The sequence below is a fragment of the Pelophylax lessonae genome (genome assembly GCF_965119305.1).
Source record: "Pelophylax lessonae genome assembly, chromosome: 9".
NCBI classification, from domain to species: Eukaryota; Metazoa; Chordata; class Amphibia; order Anura; family Ranidae; genus Pelophylax; species Pelophylax lessonae.
In genome coordinates this window covers 81127558-81145103 of record NC_138776.1, presented here as the reverse complement: position 1 = coordinate 81145103, position 17546 = coordinate 81127558, and the positions used below count along the sequence as shown (strand labels likewise).

General features: G+C 40.8%; 1 protein-coding gene across 4 annotated transcripts in view; it reads right to left on the bottom strand.

The window, feature by feature from the left end:
• Positions 1 to 17546, bottom strand: part of LOC309563584 (alpha-2-macroglobulin-like protein 1) — a 562516-nt gene that overhangs the window by 499266 nt on the left and 45704 nt on the right. For 3 of the 4 annotated variants that reach the window (XM_082268048.1, XM_082268050.1, XM_082268049.1), the window contains exons 5-6: positions 6775 to 6795; positions 2394 to 2550 (exon numbers count right to left, since the gene is read on the bottom strand). In XM_082268048.1, coding sequence (XP_082124174.1) covers positions 2394 to 2550; positions 6775 to 6795 — 178 coding nt within the window. The remainder of the gene's footprint in view (positions 1 to 2393; positions 2551 to 6774; positions 6796 to 17546) is intronic. The other variant, XM_082268051.1, reaches the window with a different exon arrangement.

Sequence of the window (17546 nt, the reverse complement as noted above, 5' to 3'; positions counted from 1 at the left end):
GGAGAAGGGAGCACTTACCTAGTGCATTACCACTAAAAATGTTTTATTAAAATCAGAAAAATAGCATACATTATACTCACAAATGCATGATAAATGTCAAAGAAGTCGAATCAATCGCATCCAAGACTGCTGGGATGCACCAATGGTGCAAGGAGATGTTTGTGAGTATAATTAAAATATATATATTTCTATAAAACCTGGGTTTGAGGGTGTGGCTATGTCGAGGAGGTCTTTTGTTTTTTGGTCATGATATTTTTTCTCCAGATACCCCATGATCATTGGTTTGATTGTGCAAATAAGTCATCTTCCTTAACAGTCAAAACAGAAGACTGAAAAAGTTGGAGAGCAGGTTTCACAGAAGAGACACTGACATGCTGCTCTGAAAGAGCATCTGTAAAGTCTGCCAGTGAGGTGAGAGCCTTGTCCACAGCCTCCAGGACCTTTAGGTCTTGCAATGTTGGCAAGAGGTGCCAAGAGTCAGAAGAGAGGACATGGGTGATGGCAGCTTGGTGCTCAAGTATCCTCCTCACCATTTCCTGCCTAGATCCCCAACTTGTCGGACACTCTGTCTTGAGCTTGTGGTCTGGTAAACAGTTTTTTTTGTGCCTCAGAAAGCTCCCTCTTCCAACTGTAGCTGAAACACCCGACAAGCTTTTTGCACAAACGCATAGCACGCTCAATTTGTGGATCCTTCATTGCATTCTCTATTGCGAGATGAAGCCTATAGCCAAAACACTGCAGGTGTGTCCAGTCATTTATGGATGTGGCCTTTACAATGTTGATTCCGCTTGTCTTTAGTGATGCACACAAGATTTTACTCCTCCAATCTCCAGTTTAGAAGAGCATCCTTTAATCCCTGCGCCAAAGCTTCACCAGTGTAGTCCTCAGCTAAAAACCCAGTTTGTAAGCGTGGACTTTTCATCTCAAAATCATCAGTAATGAAATGGATCGTTATGCTCATGTATGGTCCCATTGCTCTGCGGGACCATAAACCTGAAGTTGCTGCAAAATTGTGTACATCTCGCAATTCCATTTCACGACATATGTGGTACAGAGCAGTAATTGCAATGTGTGAAAAATAATTACGAAAGGGCACGCAATAGCGCTTATCAAGGGTTTGAATGAGTTTTTTAAACCTGTCTTTTTCAACAGTGGTCACTGGTGCCATTTCTTTAGCCAGATGAAATGTGATTGCGTCTGTTATTTCCTTGTGCCTAAAAGAGGTAGTTGGGTACAGTGTTGCATTGAATAATGTTGTTTTAAATTATGTTTGTTTTGTCTGCTTTTGTCAGGTACTTTGTGCTTGAGTGGTTTTGTTTTTCTGTGCCATCCCATATTGTTGTATATGACTACATTTCAGGTGATTAAACAGATTGGTGGTATTTCCCTTTGGTGCAGAAACAATGCCTAGACATTACTTGGAGTATATGGTTTGCTGAGTCATCATCATCTGCTTTGAAACCAAAATAAGCCCACACTTCGGAATAAGATCCTTTTTTCGGTACTAAAACAACATCCGGGTTTTTATCAGACTTACTTGCGCATTGCTCTGCCTCACCCATTTTTCTACTCTGTTTAGTTTCTGTTTGTTTCTAACTTTTTGACTGTTGCATCTACGGTTTTGTTGCAGATACCACAAGCACATCTAGCTCACGCAATACCCGATGTGACGTCAAGGCGTCATTGTGCCTGCTGTGAGTGATTGTGTGTTATTTCGAGAACAGACGAGAGTTATGCTTCTCTCCTGGGACTGTCCTTGAGAACATCATTGGCTGAAGAATCATAGAAATCTGAATTATAGAGGATTAATTAGTTAATTGGTAAAACTCTATATAAAGAGCCATTCCCTTATGGTGTAGGCGTGACTTGATAAAGGAGGCCACGCCTTCAAAATTCAGTGTCATAGCAACCACAGCAAGCAGACACCAAGCTTCGCCATCTACCTACCCCTGTGTCACAATCTGCTTTCATCACCGCGCAGCACCGGCTGGTCAGGGCACATGCGCAGTTGAGCGGGAAATATGAAGCTGTGTCCTGGCAGTTTACCATGGTTATCAGGTCTTTCCCTCGGTTCACAGATTTCCTTTACATCTTACAAAGACAGCCCAGTAGAGGAGGATTCACATATAAACACGCTGTTTTATTGCCTTTTAAATGTAAGTGTATTAGCTGCAAGAAGTGTTTTTATTCCTGTCTGAATAAATGGTATTATACTAGGGCGAATGACAGTGTGCGCTCTCTTGTTTTGTTTTTTGAAGATTCGTAGAAATGCTGGATTAAGATCGTGTGGAGGATCGAATTCGGATTGCAAACTTTTAACGATTAATCGTGCAGCTCTAGTTGGGATGTACAGTTTTGTTTGAGTGTGAAAGATTATTATGAATGCAACTCACCATATTCAGCCACAGTAAAGGATCTGGTAAATTCCCCATCTAAGTAAATTCTGTATGTTCCAAGTTTTAATTCTTTTGACAAAGGAAAAGTAAAATCAGCAAATCCGTGATCAGGAGTTGCATCAAGCCACTGTCCAATGCAGTTATTATTTTCATCCTGTGAAAAATAGATGACATTTTTTTAAAGAGGTTTAACCCTTTTGCTGCCAGTGCCGTGTTGGCATTTTTTGCACACATGCTCAAAAACATTTTAGCCCTAAAGATCACATAAAACTCACCAAATATTATATATTTTCTGAAAGCAGACACCCTAGAAAATAAAATAGTGATAGTTCCAATTTTTTATGTCACACAATATTACCTCAAAGGGCACACAAACGTAAATTCTAAAAGATGAGGTTGCACCATATAGATAGATACCCAATATGTCAAACCTTAAATTTGAATGTGCCCGTAAAATTGCAACCAACTTCAGTACCTTATATTTTCCATAGATGACACCTTAAAAGCTCCCTATAGGTCATCAATTTAGTCTTACGGAGGAGGTCTGATGTTATAAATATTGCTCACACTGCGAGGCAAATATGTGTGCTCTTCTCCCTCCCCTCTGTTCCTGGCCCACAAATGGGCAAGAGGATATGTGGTGGGGGGGGGGGCAATACAGGGGATATGTGGAAGCAATCAGACGGCAGCGCAGCTGCCTGAATGCTTCCACTCCGTGAGGATGTAGTGTGACGAATCTAGTAGGGTGGGGCCAGGACGCCGATCAATAACGCAACATAGTTTAAGGCCCTTTTCACACATGTCCGTTCCGCCGACGGACTCTGTTTTATTCAGCGGGGATCGATCCGCGGATTCCCGCAGAGTAGGTAGATGTGTGCGGAGATGGAGGTGTGAGATCCCCGCTGTCTTCTATGGGGGAATCAGATGAGAACGGACCGCCTGTCCATTCTCATTCGATACAATCCGCCAGATGGATAGAAAAAAGGGTTTCCATCTGTCCGGATTTGACGGATCGGATGTCAACGGACATGTCTCCGATGACATCCGCTGCCCCATAGAGAGGCATGGGGCATCCGTTCAGATCCGCCTGAAAAACTGGCAGGTGGATCTGAACGGACTGTATGTGTAAAAGGGGCCTTACTTGACACTCACGGCTTGGAGACGCAGGCAGAGTGAAGTATGTACATGCTAGTTATCCCAGTGTCGGGCTGACACACAGAAATGTGAGTGTATTTTATTAGGTTTTAATAAACTATTGAAACTTTATGGAAATACACTATTGGGATTCCTCCCTCTCTTTTTCAAACCCCTACCTTGCAGATCCCTGATAGGGATGATCGAACTTTTGAAAAGTTTGGTTCGACCAGAACACCCGAACTTTGGTTCGACCAGAACACCCGAACTTCCCAGAGTTCGGATTCCAGAACCCCATTGAAATCAATGGGACCCGAACTTCGGTAATCAAAAAACACAATTTTGAAGCCCTAAAACCCAATAAATGCCCCTAAAAAGTGCCTAGGGTTCTGGGTCATGCCCCAGGGACTATTAATCACACAAAAAAAGTTCTTAAAAATTGTCGTTTTTGATAGAGAGCCAATTATTGAAAAAATTATTGAAAAAAAAATTAGATTTCTTTGGATTTAGTGTCTGGGGGGGGTCTAAAAAGTGTACCTTTTGAAGTTTAAGCTCTGTAGCATGTCCAGAACCAGAAAAAAAAAAGATTGTTTGTCTTAGAATTGCAGTAGAGCAGGGATATGGCTCCGCTATTTCCACACCTGGCCGTTTTTGTTGCAGGCGTTTATTGGGCTTTTTTGTGGACGTCTTTGGAGGCAGGCATGACATCTGAACTTCTGTGTAGGGGTATATATACACACACACATATATGTATATATACACATACACACATATAGGTGTGAAAGTAGCGCTAATGAAATTTTTTTGCAGGCATAGGGCTCCGCTCCTATCACACCTATATGTGTGTATGTGTATAAATACATATATGTGTGTGTATATATATATACCCCTATACAGAAGTTCAGATGTTATTCCTGCCTCCAAAGACGCCTAAAAAACGACCAAAAAACGCCTGCAACAACACACATGGGTGTTTTTGTTGCAGACGTTTTTTTGGGCATTTTTTGGGCGTCTTTAGAGGCAGGCATAACACCTGAACTTCTGTATAGGGGTATATATACACACACACACATATATGTATATATATACACATACACACATATAGGTGTGAAAGTAGCAGAACCCTATGCCTGCGCTAATTAAATTATTTGCAGGCATAGGGCTCCGCTCCTATCACACCTATATATGTGTATGTGTATAAATACATATATGTGTGTGTGTATATATACCCCTATACAGAAGTTCAGAAGTTATGCCTGCCTCCAAAGACGCCCAAAAAATGCCCAAAAAAACGCCTGCAACAAAAACGGCCAGGTGTGAAAGTAGCCGAGCCCTATGTCTGCTCTACTGCAATTCTAAGACAAACAATATTTTTTCTATGGCGGTCACCCTGACATGGAAGAGTTTGGTCACCCAGCCATAGCAGTCAGAGTCAGTTCACCCTACACTACACTACGGTCACCCTGACACTTAACACTTTCCCTACAGAAACTAGATTATTGAATATAACTATAGTGGAAAATAGCACCCTAACTACACTAGATATCCCTTTCCTCACACTAATAATTGCTAAATGACACTTTTGCAGCAGGAGTAACAGAACTGCTTCATCTCTCTTCCACAGCCCCTGTATTACAGTGCTAGAGATTTGGTGTGGCTACGTTATATACTGGGGGGCGTATTCACTACTGATTGGCCTCTGGACCCCCTAGTCACTCTAATCACATTCCTAGCATCCTCCTGCCCTCTCAATTCGCTTTTACTCATGGTTCTGGTCCAATCACAGGCTTTTAAAGCCCATTTCCTGTCCCATTGCATTTTGGTCGGTTCTGGTTGCCGAATTCCGAACTTTTTCCGCAAAAAGTTCGGAATTCGGCCGAATTTCGAAGCAGTCAATGTTCGGGTCGAACCGATGGTCGACCCGAACCGTTCAATCATCCCTAGTCCCTGAGAATATAATGTGGGAAGGTCCACTGTTGGAATTTAGACCGACCTGCTGGAGATTATATATAATAGTTAAACTCAATTCCTGGTTTATAAATTGACCAGCTTCCCATCTGGCAAGTCAGTTTGGTGGATACGGTGGAAGAAGCACACTGGGTGTTTTGCACGAATTGTCACCGAAGATATTGTATCGATTGAATTATACATTTTTAGGAACTTTTTATATATTTTGACACTTTTTTTAACTTGGGACTTATTCACAGACTGTTGTTCAGAATATTTTATCACTATATGAAATAACTGTTTTTTACAGAAATTGTATACACTTTGGCATTTTTTCTATTGGGATTTTATTCATTGATTGCTTTTAAGAAATATTTACTTTAAATATCACTATACTGTATATATTTTTTATCACCGTATGAATTTATTGTTTTTTTCTATAGAATAATCTTTTTTCATATATTGTATATTTGTGTGGCATTTAAGTTTTTGGTCTTTATTTTGGCACTAGCACTTTTTCCTTTTGCACAGTATTCATTGCATATAGCACTTTTGTGTAGGATTTTTCAATATTTATTATTATGATGTCTATGGGAATATTGATCTTAGATTTTGTAGTGCATTAGCACTTTCCATATATAGAATATAGTTTTTAGTCAACAAAAGAGGGATACAAACGTGCGCTGATTTTTTTAATATATTTTTTTTTTTCATCTTTATGTGGAACACGTACAGTAGATCAGCAGCAGTTTGTTCTGATTCCCCTTTCTTTTTTGGCTATTTAACCATTTATTGCCCGGGTGCTTGATCTCTTTTTCTTGATAGTTCCATCTGACAGGCAGCAGTCTGCTTGTCAGTTACACACAAGGAATTTGTGTAGAACCCCCCGCTGTCAGGTCTGTATGACATACGGACCTGGCAGTGAAGGGGTTAAAGCATAAGAAGAAGATAAGATTTTCAGCAGTCTGAAAGTTCAACATTAAATGTGTTTTTGATAGAAAACAAGATATTATTATAGAAAGACAGGAAGAAAAAAATTATTTTCGGATTTATCCACACTGAATGCTATGAGGTCTCCCCCATGAATCTGAGACCTACATAAAGCTAGTTGGTGATTTAACCCACCAGGATGTACACTTTGGTATTATCTGTCCTACTCACTGCCTGTTTATTCAAATAGATACAGTTTTGGTAAAAAGATTAAAGTAGATGCTTTTTCCAACTGACCAAAGAAAAAAAATGATTTTTCTACACTTGTAAAATACAAACAGTTTACTTTTTATTTGATAGTGCTTACCTTTATCTCTACAGTTTCATGCTGAAAAGAAATAAACAGAAGTAAGCATGAAGGTTACTACAATTAATGCTTATCACATATATATTTGTAATTAACGTTCTGCAAACAAACTTTTGAATGCATTAAGATAAAAAAACTTCCTGAATTTACAACTCCTTTAAGAGATATTGCTCCTATATTTTTTAACACTACTATGTTTGATTCAAATGTCTTATATGATGATATTTGCTACTATTTTGTATGCATTTTTACCCGAATACTGTTTTTTTTAACTTATGAAAATGAATGATTACTTATGGTATGATGTGTAATTTGGGAGGTATTCTCTCTGCTAATTTTAAAGCTATGTTTTTTTGTGTGTTACTCTTTGGGGCACCTAAAAATTCCACATATAGAACTCTTTTTGCAGAGTTCTGATCATTTTTTCCTGGCCAAATCCACCACACACTATTTTCTATGGAAAGCTGAAATTCTACTTTAATATGAATAAGTTAAGAGTGGGAATTTGTTACAAAGTTACATAGTTATTCATGTTGAAAAAAGACACAGATCCATCTAGTTTAACCCATGAGTATGTATTTGTGTGTTTTTTATTTTAACAATACCCCATAGCCCTAAATGTTATGTTTCATGAGGAAGACATCCAAACATTTTTGGAATTTGCCGACACTCTCAGCTAGTACTACTTTCTGGGGGGTGAGTTCCGCATTTTTACTGCTCTAACAGTTAAGAACCAACTCTGCAATCACACGGGCGGTGGACTCCGTTTTGCTCAGCGCGGATCGATCTGCCGATCCCCGCTGAGCAGGCGGATGATAGCTCCGTCTCCGTTCTGTGTGCAGAGACGGAGCTGTCAGAGCTCCGCTCTCCTCTATGGGAGATCGGATGATAAAAATCGACCTGTCCGTTTTCATCTGATCTTATCCGATCCGATTACCCAGACGGATGGAAAATAGAATTTCACGGACAGGATCGGATCGGATAGCGGCGGGTGTCAGCGGACATGTCTCCGCTGACATCTGCTGCTCCATAGGGCTGCATGGAGCATCTGATCAGGTCCGCCTGAAAAACTGACAGGGGGCCTGGATCGGAAAGCCCGTGTGAAAGGGACCTTAGGTGTAAACCTTTTTTTCTAACCTCAACTTGTAACTACATGTCCTCTTCATAAACCTTAGAGTAAACAGTTTATTACAGTTACTGGAGTCACCTTTAATACATATGTACATTGTAATCATATCCCCTTTTAAGAACCTCTTCTCCAGAGTGAATGACTCTAATAGATGTAATCGACCTTTCTAGCTGAAGTCCTCCAGTCACTTATTCATTTTGTTCCCCCTTACTAAACTGCCAATCATTATTGTGTTTTGTAAAGGGGTAAAATTTTAGATTTATCTCTTAAATATACTGTATATTCCCTTTCATGTAAAAGTTGTTATATTAGCTCAGTCTTGCCTCTCAGAGAGAGCTTTTTGCAGACCCTCAAACATGACCCATTTTTGCAGGTATGAAGCACTCTGTTCCTAAACACCTCTTTATTGGAGTTTAATCAATGTACACTTGTGCAGGTAAGTGTAATCTGAAAAGCAGAGAGAAGGAGCAGAGCAAAGTGTTTTGTAATTAGAGCAGTTTATGGTGGAGGGTTTGTATGTGTCCTATTATTAATTTGAATGATGTCCTTAAAGCAGAGTTCCGTTTGAACCTTTGCTGCAGAAGATGGGTAAATCTGTCAATCCTGATGACATTGCAGTGTATCTCTTATCACAACCGTATTTAGGCAATAGATCATGCATCCTGTCAGACTAACACTATTGGGGCTAATCTACTAAAACCAGGGGTACTTCCTACCCGAGGCTTTAAGGGAACAGATTACCCAAAAGGTGACCCATGCGAGGTGCGACCCCAGTCCTGCTCCTAGGCCTCATACACTTTACGGAATAAAGGGCACATTCAGCAGGAAATCCATAAATCTTTTTGGCATTCAACCTGTATTTCCAGGGCGATGGAGAAATGATTCTCCATTCTCTGACAGCATTTGGACCCTGCGCACTATGAAGTGCTAAATACACTCTGATGCACCACAGACATTCATCTGTCTTGGGCCCATCGTCATCCTATTCGGCACAGCCGTCCCCATTAATGAGCCTATCTCGGCTTTGGCGCTTGGCTACTCTGCACTGCAATATAAACTGTCCAAACTAGTTCCGTATTGGGATCTGTTGTTACCTATGTGTATACATCACGTATTGATCTCATGTTGATACTATAGTTCATTATATTCTCCTGAAGAAGAGTTATACAAAAAACGCAAAACATGTAGAGAAAAGTTATTCTTCAGTGGTCCCCTCATCACCGGATACATACCGACATCATATTATTACCTCTGTATAAGCAACAGGTCTCTATGGTATTGATACACCTTAGAGGTAGTTGAGGGTTACCCACATCTCATGACTGTGATGCTATATGTATGATCTATATATATTTTAATAATGTTCTGATTGTATGTTTATTGTTATAATTTTCTAAACCTTTTTAACCAATTCTAAATAAAATGTATCAATTTTTTACGACATAAGTGTCATATTGCTGTGCCGGGAAAGTCCATGCTTCCAGCAAGAGCCAACTTCCTCTATACTAATTTACTAAAGGCAAATAGGCTGTTTACTTTACAAAATAATTTTCCCTTGACTTAGTGAAGTGGAAAAATTAATTTAGCAAAAAAGGCCCAATCTCTTGCAAGGAGAATGAAAAAAACTGCATTTTTTTTTTTAACTGTAAAGGGCCTAAACAGCCATTTTAAGCATAGAGCTCTATGGTCGGATGTATTGAAAATTTGGAAGTTACATCATCTGTATCTACGAATCCCACTTTGCAAAGGAAAAATCACCTAAATTTGCTCACCATAAGTTCCCACAAATATTTGTTTCCAACAAAATAAAAAAAAAAAAGGAGTAATTACAGCAATCAAAGATACGGTCTCCTTTCAACTGATAGACCTAAAAACAGACACTCAAGGAAGATACATAATTCTTGTAGCATCTATTGACAATATAACATACAAAATTGTTAATATTTATTCCCCCAACAAAAATCTGCATCAGTATATCTGTAAAATCATAACAAAAACACGAAAAATGTTAATAGCGCTACCCTTTGGTGCACGCACAAAGCCTATGCTAGAGGTCTGCTTATACAAGCAGCCGCTAAAGAAAAAAAAAAAGGAGAGAGAGTACCATAAACCAGGGCTTGACAAATTTGCTTTGAATCTAGGAGCCAGCTAAAAAAGTTTGGAGCCAGTTTTTTTTTTTTTTTGAGCGCGGGTTGTCAGCGCCCCACAGAAGGGCAAGTAATTTGTGCCCCCTAACTCTAACTTACAACAGAGCGGCCAGTAAATGGAAATGGAAATAACTCCAATGTAATGCCTTACATCAAGGTTATAGTCTGGCCGGAAAGAATGACACTAAAAACCCGTTATAGGGGAAACTCCTTTTTATGCGAATGCATCGTGACTGTGGCATGTAAAACACCCTCATCTGCTGTCTATTGTAGCTTAAGGGTGGCTGTTGGTGGGTGGCAAAAACATGTCTCTAATGCACATTTTTACCACCCAACTGCACATCTAAATAAAGCCTTTGTGACACTTTAAATAAAATGCAGAAAAGGATGAAAGAAGTATCCCAGTGCTGCTGATCTTCTGTTGTCTCTTTGCAGCTACTTCCTGCCTACATGTGTGTCACCCTGTAGTGATTGTTGATAATACACAGGGCTTTATCAGAGGACATAAAAATATTCTTCTAAAGCATACCTGCCTCATCTCCCCTCCTCCACCTCACAGCACACTGCAAACAACTTTCCAAGAACTGCACTATTAGAACACTGGCTCAGCGTGTCACAGCATGGACACAGGAACACACAGCCAAGGCAGCCCCGATGCTCCATCCTCCTCCAGAAACCCCCGCCCCAGAGTAGTGACAGTCCGCCTGCTAGGTCAGGTAAAGGCTACACAGGCTGCCGGGTCCCCCTCCTCCTCACCCTTCAGCAAGGTCTGACCTTGGGCTCTGGAGGGAGGAAGGCCAGCTTGACGGCGACGCGACACAGGCAGCAGAAAAGAGCTGACAGAACACCGTTCATCCTCTGACCTTGCCCGGGCAGAGGAAAGGAGGCCAGCCCCCTCCCCTCCCATATCACTCTCAGCCAAACATCAGATTACTGCACGCCTCCAGGGAAAACAAGGAGACCAGGCAGGGGGGGGGGGGGGTCCAAGGATCAGCCGCCCGGCACTCTGAGCTGCATGTCCGGACAGTCAGTCAGGAGTTGCAGAGAGTGGGCTGGCGGCAAATCAGGCACCAGGACGCAGTTTCTGGTCGCAATAGCGACCTGGCGCCTGGGGTTTGTCGAACCCTGCCATAAACATACTAATAAAAGACATAACTAAATTGGAAGAAGTACTTTCAAAAATTCTCATGACACAAATCTAACTCAACAACTTATCAACATAGGATCTGAGTTACATTCAGTATTAATAGCAGATCACGATAAATACCTGAAAAAACAAAACTACTATTCTCAGGGCAACGGAGCTGGTAAGCTACTGGCCTCCCAACTATGTTAACACTAAAATAAAAATAAAATTCACAAATAACACACCATTCTTCTGGGAAGGTAATTTACAACCCTCAAGAGATTGCAGACACATTCTCTGACTACTATGAGTCTCTGTACAAACTCAAAGATGATAAATATACTCCCCAACCTTCCTATAACAATATATCAGAATTTTTAAACAACATAAAACTACCATAAATTGATCCCAGTACCTTAGAACAACTCAATAAGCCAATAGCACTGGAGGAAACCCTAAAGGTCATCAAAGCACTACAGAAGAATAGGTCTCAAGGCATTGATGGCCTCTCAGGGGAATATTATAAAGCCTTAGCTGATATCCTAAGTCCTTATCTGACAGATATGTTCAACCAAGTAGCAAATGATGGACTTTGCGCCAAGGAACTACTGTAAGCTATAATTATAACGTTACCAAAATCAGGTAAAGACTCCTCATCCCCTTTGAACTATAGGCCCATATCACTTCTAAACTCTGACCTTAAAATGAATGCAAAAATTTTAGTTGATCAGTTAATAACCATTACCTCTTCTCTTATAGGCCCTGACCAAGTAGGCTTTGTCAAAAGCAAAAAGCCCCTGATAACACCAGACAGTTAAAAAGAAAAAGAACAAGGGCGCCAAGTCATAAAGGTAGATGAACAGCTATATAATTTAATGTAGTAACTTACATGTTAAAAACAGGTATTCCAATAAGACAGCATGCATGGTGCAAAAGGACAGTCCCCACAGTGAATCCGATGGAAGATGCAAGATGAAGGATAATTGCATCTGGGTCCTGTATAATGGTGAAGGCAGTGCTGGATACCGGCAATACCGGGTGATGCCGCAAATGGTGTGGGCTCCCTGGCTGGGCAGCCTCACCGCAATCCGCTGTGCAGCAGGGAGGTAATGACCCGGAAACCGGAAGTAGAAAGGACAAGTCTGTCGGTTCCTCCACGGAAGCCGACAGGAACGAAGACTGAACCAAGAGTGGAGGGCGGGCTGCAACGTCGTTTCGGAGGACCTCCTCCTTCATCAGGCAGGCCTGCCCCTCCACCATGGAAAGTATTTATAATCATAGGAAACAATTACACTGCTGAGGATTGAACAAACCTCAGGTGACACCAATAAAAACGGAAGAGAAATTAACAAAGAGGAAAAAAGAGAGAGAGGGGAGGGACAAACACCTCCCAGCAGTAACAGAGGCAATACATATTAAAGGAACATCACATTAGTTAGCATATATAAAACCCTATATAAGAGCGGAGTGACTAACTCAGTGTGGAACATAGAAAAGACACCTCCCCATTGGATTCATTTAAAAATATAAATACATGGAATATAATTAAAACATTCAATTTATAGAACCCCAACTGCAAAAGTGGTGTAACCTATCTTATGTGAACGTGTCACATATAGAGGATGTGTATGTACATATAAATGTAGATATAAATATGGGACTCTATTAAAAAAACCTGAGTATTAGTAATTATATAGCTGCCTGTCTAATATTCACCCCAGTACTCTGATTTGGACTTTTTGTACTCTTTCATCAGCAAGGATCCATCCACTCTGGATCATCGCATGATTGAATAGGACTTCTATACATTTGAGGTTCTTGTATCTTGTTTGCCCTGTAATATTTCCATTGTCACTTAATTCAATTTATATATATATTTTTTTATTTATTTATTTAATTTATTCATTTATCCATTTAATGTTATTTACATTTATTTGTGATTTCATCTGTGGCACCACTGGTCATGTGGTCCCCTCCAGAGTGGTCCAGTGAGCGCTGATTCACTGACTTAGGTCAGTGTGTGTCTTTTTATTCAACACCAGACGGTTGGTGAATCTGATTAACCATATAGATAATAATCGAAAGCCTTCTCTTTTTCTAGCTTTAGATAACATTCGATACACATTCGATAGAATGCACTGGGAATACATATCCAGTTCACTAACAAAATTTGGTTTTAAGGGTTTTATCTACTCAGCCATAATGGCACTCTATACACAACCCTTGGCTAAAGTATTTACATCAGGAATAATATCCAGGAGCTTCAATTTACCTGATGGAACCAGACAAGGATGCCCTCTATCCCCTATCATTTTTTCATTAGCAATAGAACCATTAGCAGAGACTATATGAGCAAACATAGGATGTCAAAGGTATACAAATAAGGCAAATATGAACATAAAATTGGATTGTTTGCCAATGACATTATACTTATACTAACTAATCTTACATCTTTGGTACCCACAGTCCAAAAACTATAGGAAAGTTATGGAAATGTAGCATACTACAAGATCAACCAAAACAAATGTATGCCCTATGAATCTTTGTATGAATCTTTCTAAGGAACTCACTAACAATTTATGTTTGAAATTTGACTACTATTGGGATGAAAATTCTATATCATTCCTAGTCATACAACTAGCTAACCCACAGTCCAAATTGAATGAAGCTAAATTTCTCAATCTATTAGAGCAAGTCAGCAAAGATTTACAAAATATGCAAAAGGCCCAACTATCATGGGTTGGTAAAATTGCGGCATTTAAGATGAACACCCTCCCAAAAATTCTGTATTACTTCAGATTCCTTCCTATTCCTATCCCTGTCAAATTATTCATGCAGATAAACTCAAAACTTAAAAATTTCATTCAAAATGGGAAAAAACCTAGGGTGGCATTTTATGTACTAACTACCACTAAACCCTCAGGAGGCATGGGATTACCAGATATTAAAAATTATTATTATGCATCTTTATTGGACCAGATAAAATTCTGGTTTTCCTCTCCCGAGGATAAACTTTGTCTAAACATTGAAAAAAAAGTAATCATAGGCCATGACCTATTTGCCTTATCTATTGCTAGTTATGTACTTTCCAAAATTAGCACACCTAATTTACATAGCATCAGTTCCACATTATTAGCATGGAAACAGATACTATCTAAAACCAAAAAAAACGGAGCCAAGGTATCAGTACCAACAAAAATTATAGACTACAGTACTGCAAAATTCACTTATCAGTGGGAAACTGGATTCAACAAGATCATTTATTTTTTAAAGGTTACCAATACAACGAAAGAGAACAGTAATAAATACAATTACCAAACACTCCCGCTTAAAAGAGTTTAACCCCCATAATACCATAGAAATTCCATATTGGAATCTGGCAATATTTTACTAAAAATAATGAAGTAAATAAGAAAGGAATCTTTTTTTATGGAATATTAGCCTCCCAATCTAGTAAAAATAAAAACTGACATACAGTATGATCAAATGGGAGAAAGACTTAGATCAAGAGTTTTCCTGAACACAATGGCAAAATACTATAAAGATATCCAGTAAAGCCACCTCATGTAATGAACACTGGGACAACTCACAAAAAATATTAAATAGATGGTATTTGACCCCATACAAACTATCAAAAATATACCCTTCCACATCTCCTATTTGTTGAAGATGTAACTAACAAATTGGTAACCTTTAACACACTGTATGGAGCTATAAAAATCTACATCGTTTCTGGAAGTCCGTATCCTCCTTCATAGCTACCTTTACAGGGAAACCTAAAAAAGCTTACCACTGCTATGGCCCTACTAGGAATTAATCTCAACAACTATCCCTCAATATATAGAATGATTGTAGTTCATATAATAATAGCGGCAAGGCTGAATATAACCAGTTTATGGAAATCTAATGACGCACCTAATCTATCAAATGTCATTGCTAGAGTAAATATCCAAGCACAATATGAAATGATGTTAGTTTATAGGAAATATTCTATCATCACTTACAAAAAAAAAGAAAAAAAAATGGCTTAAAAAGATAGCTTGACCCCAATTTTGATAGCTCCCTACTGCTGCCCTGTCAGGATCTGTGTCATTACATGGGTCACCTGCTGGTGGCACTGTTGTTCCTGGAACTGAGGGGCGCAGTTCCAGGGCCCACCAGCGGGTGTCTCCCAGCAGCTGGACTGTTCTTTTAATTAAGCTGCACCTGAGGAGGACTGCTGAGGGAATATAAGCCCGCCCTTCACTGAGGCTCAGTGCTTCAGTATTTTCTCTGCTAGCCGTGTCCCTGTCTGAACCTGTATCCTGAAACCTGTATCCTGAAACCTGTATCCTGATCCTGAGTCCTGTTCCCTGCATCCTGCTTCCTGTACCTGGCTCCCTGCTTTCCTTGTCTCCTGTCCCTGTCCTGTCCTGCTATTGTTTGCTCCATCCCTTTGTATATAGTTTGTTAGGTTCTATTGGGGTTTTGTACTGTTATCATTTATATTTTGTTTACTTGTTTATGGTCACTGGTGTTGGTATTGGAGTGTGTCATTTTGCTTAATAAACTTATTTACATCTTTATCCATCTGGGTCCTGATTCCTTGGTGCAGCCAACTGATCTGATCACCCTTGCTGGATGCCTGCATGTGGTATCCCTGACAGAATACTGAAGCCACTAACGATCAGATCGGTTGCACCTGGGAATTAGGAATTTTCTGGTTGTTGCAAGATGCAGTCAGAGGAGGTCTTTTATTTTTCTTTGCTTGTAACAGAAGACAGGGAATATTGTCGCCAAATTTTGAAAACTTACACTAGCGAGCAGTTGTTGGAATGCATCCGTCTGGCCCACTCGTTTGTTGACAAAGGCAGAGTTTTGTTCAAAGAGATTCAGCCACTTATTCAGCTCTGTGCAGAGTTGGCTTTATCTAATACCCCTAAGGGTGGTGATGATTATTCTCCTCCTTTTAGTGTCTCTCAGGTGGTATCTCTTGTGTGGCTCTTGGAAGATGATAAACCCTATTTTATTGAACATTATTCAGTGTATTCTCCAGAGGCCCTGTTGGATTGCATGAATGCTGTATATTCTCTAATCAGACAAGGGGGTTGTAAATTGAGTTTTGTTCAGGCCTTATTGCTAACCTGGTCAGATCTTTCCAATTTAGCATCAGCTAACTCACACCAATCCACTTCTGCCTCTGGACACCAGTTTTCTCAAAGTTTATCCTCTCCGTTACCCGTAGCAACCACAGCTGCAGTTAGGTATGGTTTGCTTTCCACTGCTTGTTCATATCCTGGCTTAACGAGTTGCACTTTTCCTGCATTTAACTCTGTGAAAACTTCCTCTACTACTCTGTTGCCTCTAGCAACCTCTCAGAAATTCTCCTCTGTAACTGTCTCTCCTTTTCCACCATCTCCCAATACTGCCATTTCGCTTCCATCTACTTCACAATCTATTCATAGCCCTGCAACCACTAGCAAGATTTCTGTATCTAAACCTAAAAAGAAAAGGAGATTTTTCCCAACACATACAATTATACCTGTTACCCAGCCTGCTGATCCAGTGCCCGCTGATCTGGTGCCTCCTACTGAGCCTGTTGATCCAGTGCCCACTGATCCGGTGCCTCCTACTGAGCCTGCTGATCCAGTGCCCGCTGTTCTGATGCCTGTTGTTCCAGTGCCTGCTGATCCAGTGCCCACTGATCCGGTGCCTCCTACTGAGCCTGCTGATCCAGTGCCCACTGTTCTGATGCCTGCTGTTCCAGTGCCCGCTGATCTGGTGCCTCCTACTGAGCCCGCTGATCCAGTACCTGCTGTTCCGGTGCCCGCTGATCCGGTGCCTCCTACTGAGCCTGCTGATCCAGTGCCCACTGATCCATTGCCTTCTACTGAGCCTGCTGATCCAGTGCCCGCTGTTCTGATGCCTGTTGTTCCAGTGCCCGCTGATCCAGTGCCCACTGATCTGGTGCCTCCTACTGAGCCTGCTGATCCAGTGCCCACTGTTCTGATGCCTGCTGTTACAGTGCCCGCTGATCTGGTGCCTCCTACTGAGCCTGCTGATCCAGTGCCTGCTGTTCTGATGCCTTCTGATCCAGTGCCCGCTGATCTGGTGCCTCTTACTGAGCCTGTTGATCCAGTGCCTGCTGTTCTGATGCCTGCTGATCCAGTGCCCGCTGATCTGGTGCCTCTTACTGAGCCTGTTGATCCAGTGCCCACTGATCCGGTGCCTCCTACTGAGCCTGCTGATCCAGTGCCCGCTGTTCTGATGCCTGTTGTTCCAGTGCCTGCTGATCCAGTGCCCACTGATCCGGTGCCTCTTACTGAGCCTGCTGATCCAGTGCCCACTGTTCTGATGCCTGCTGTTCCAGTGCCCGCTGATCTGGTGCCTC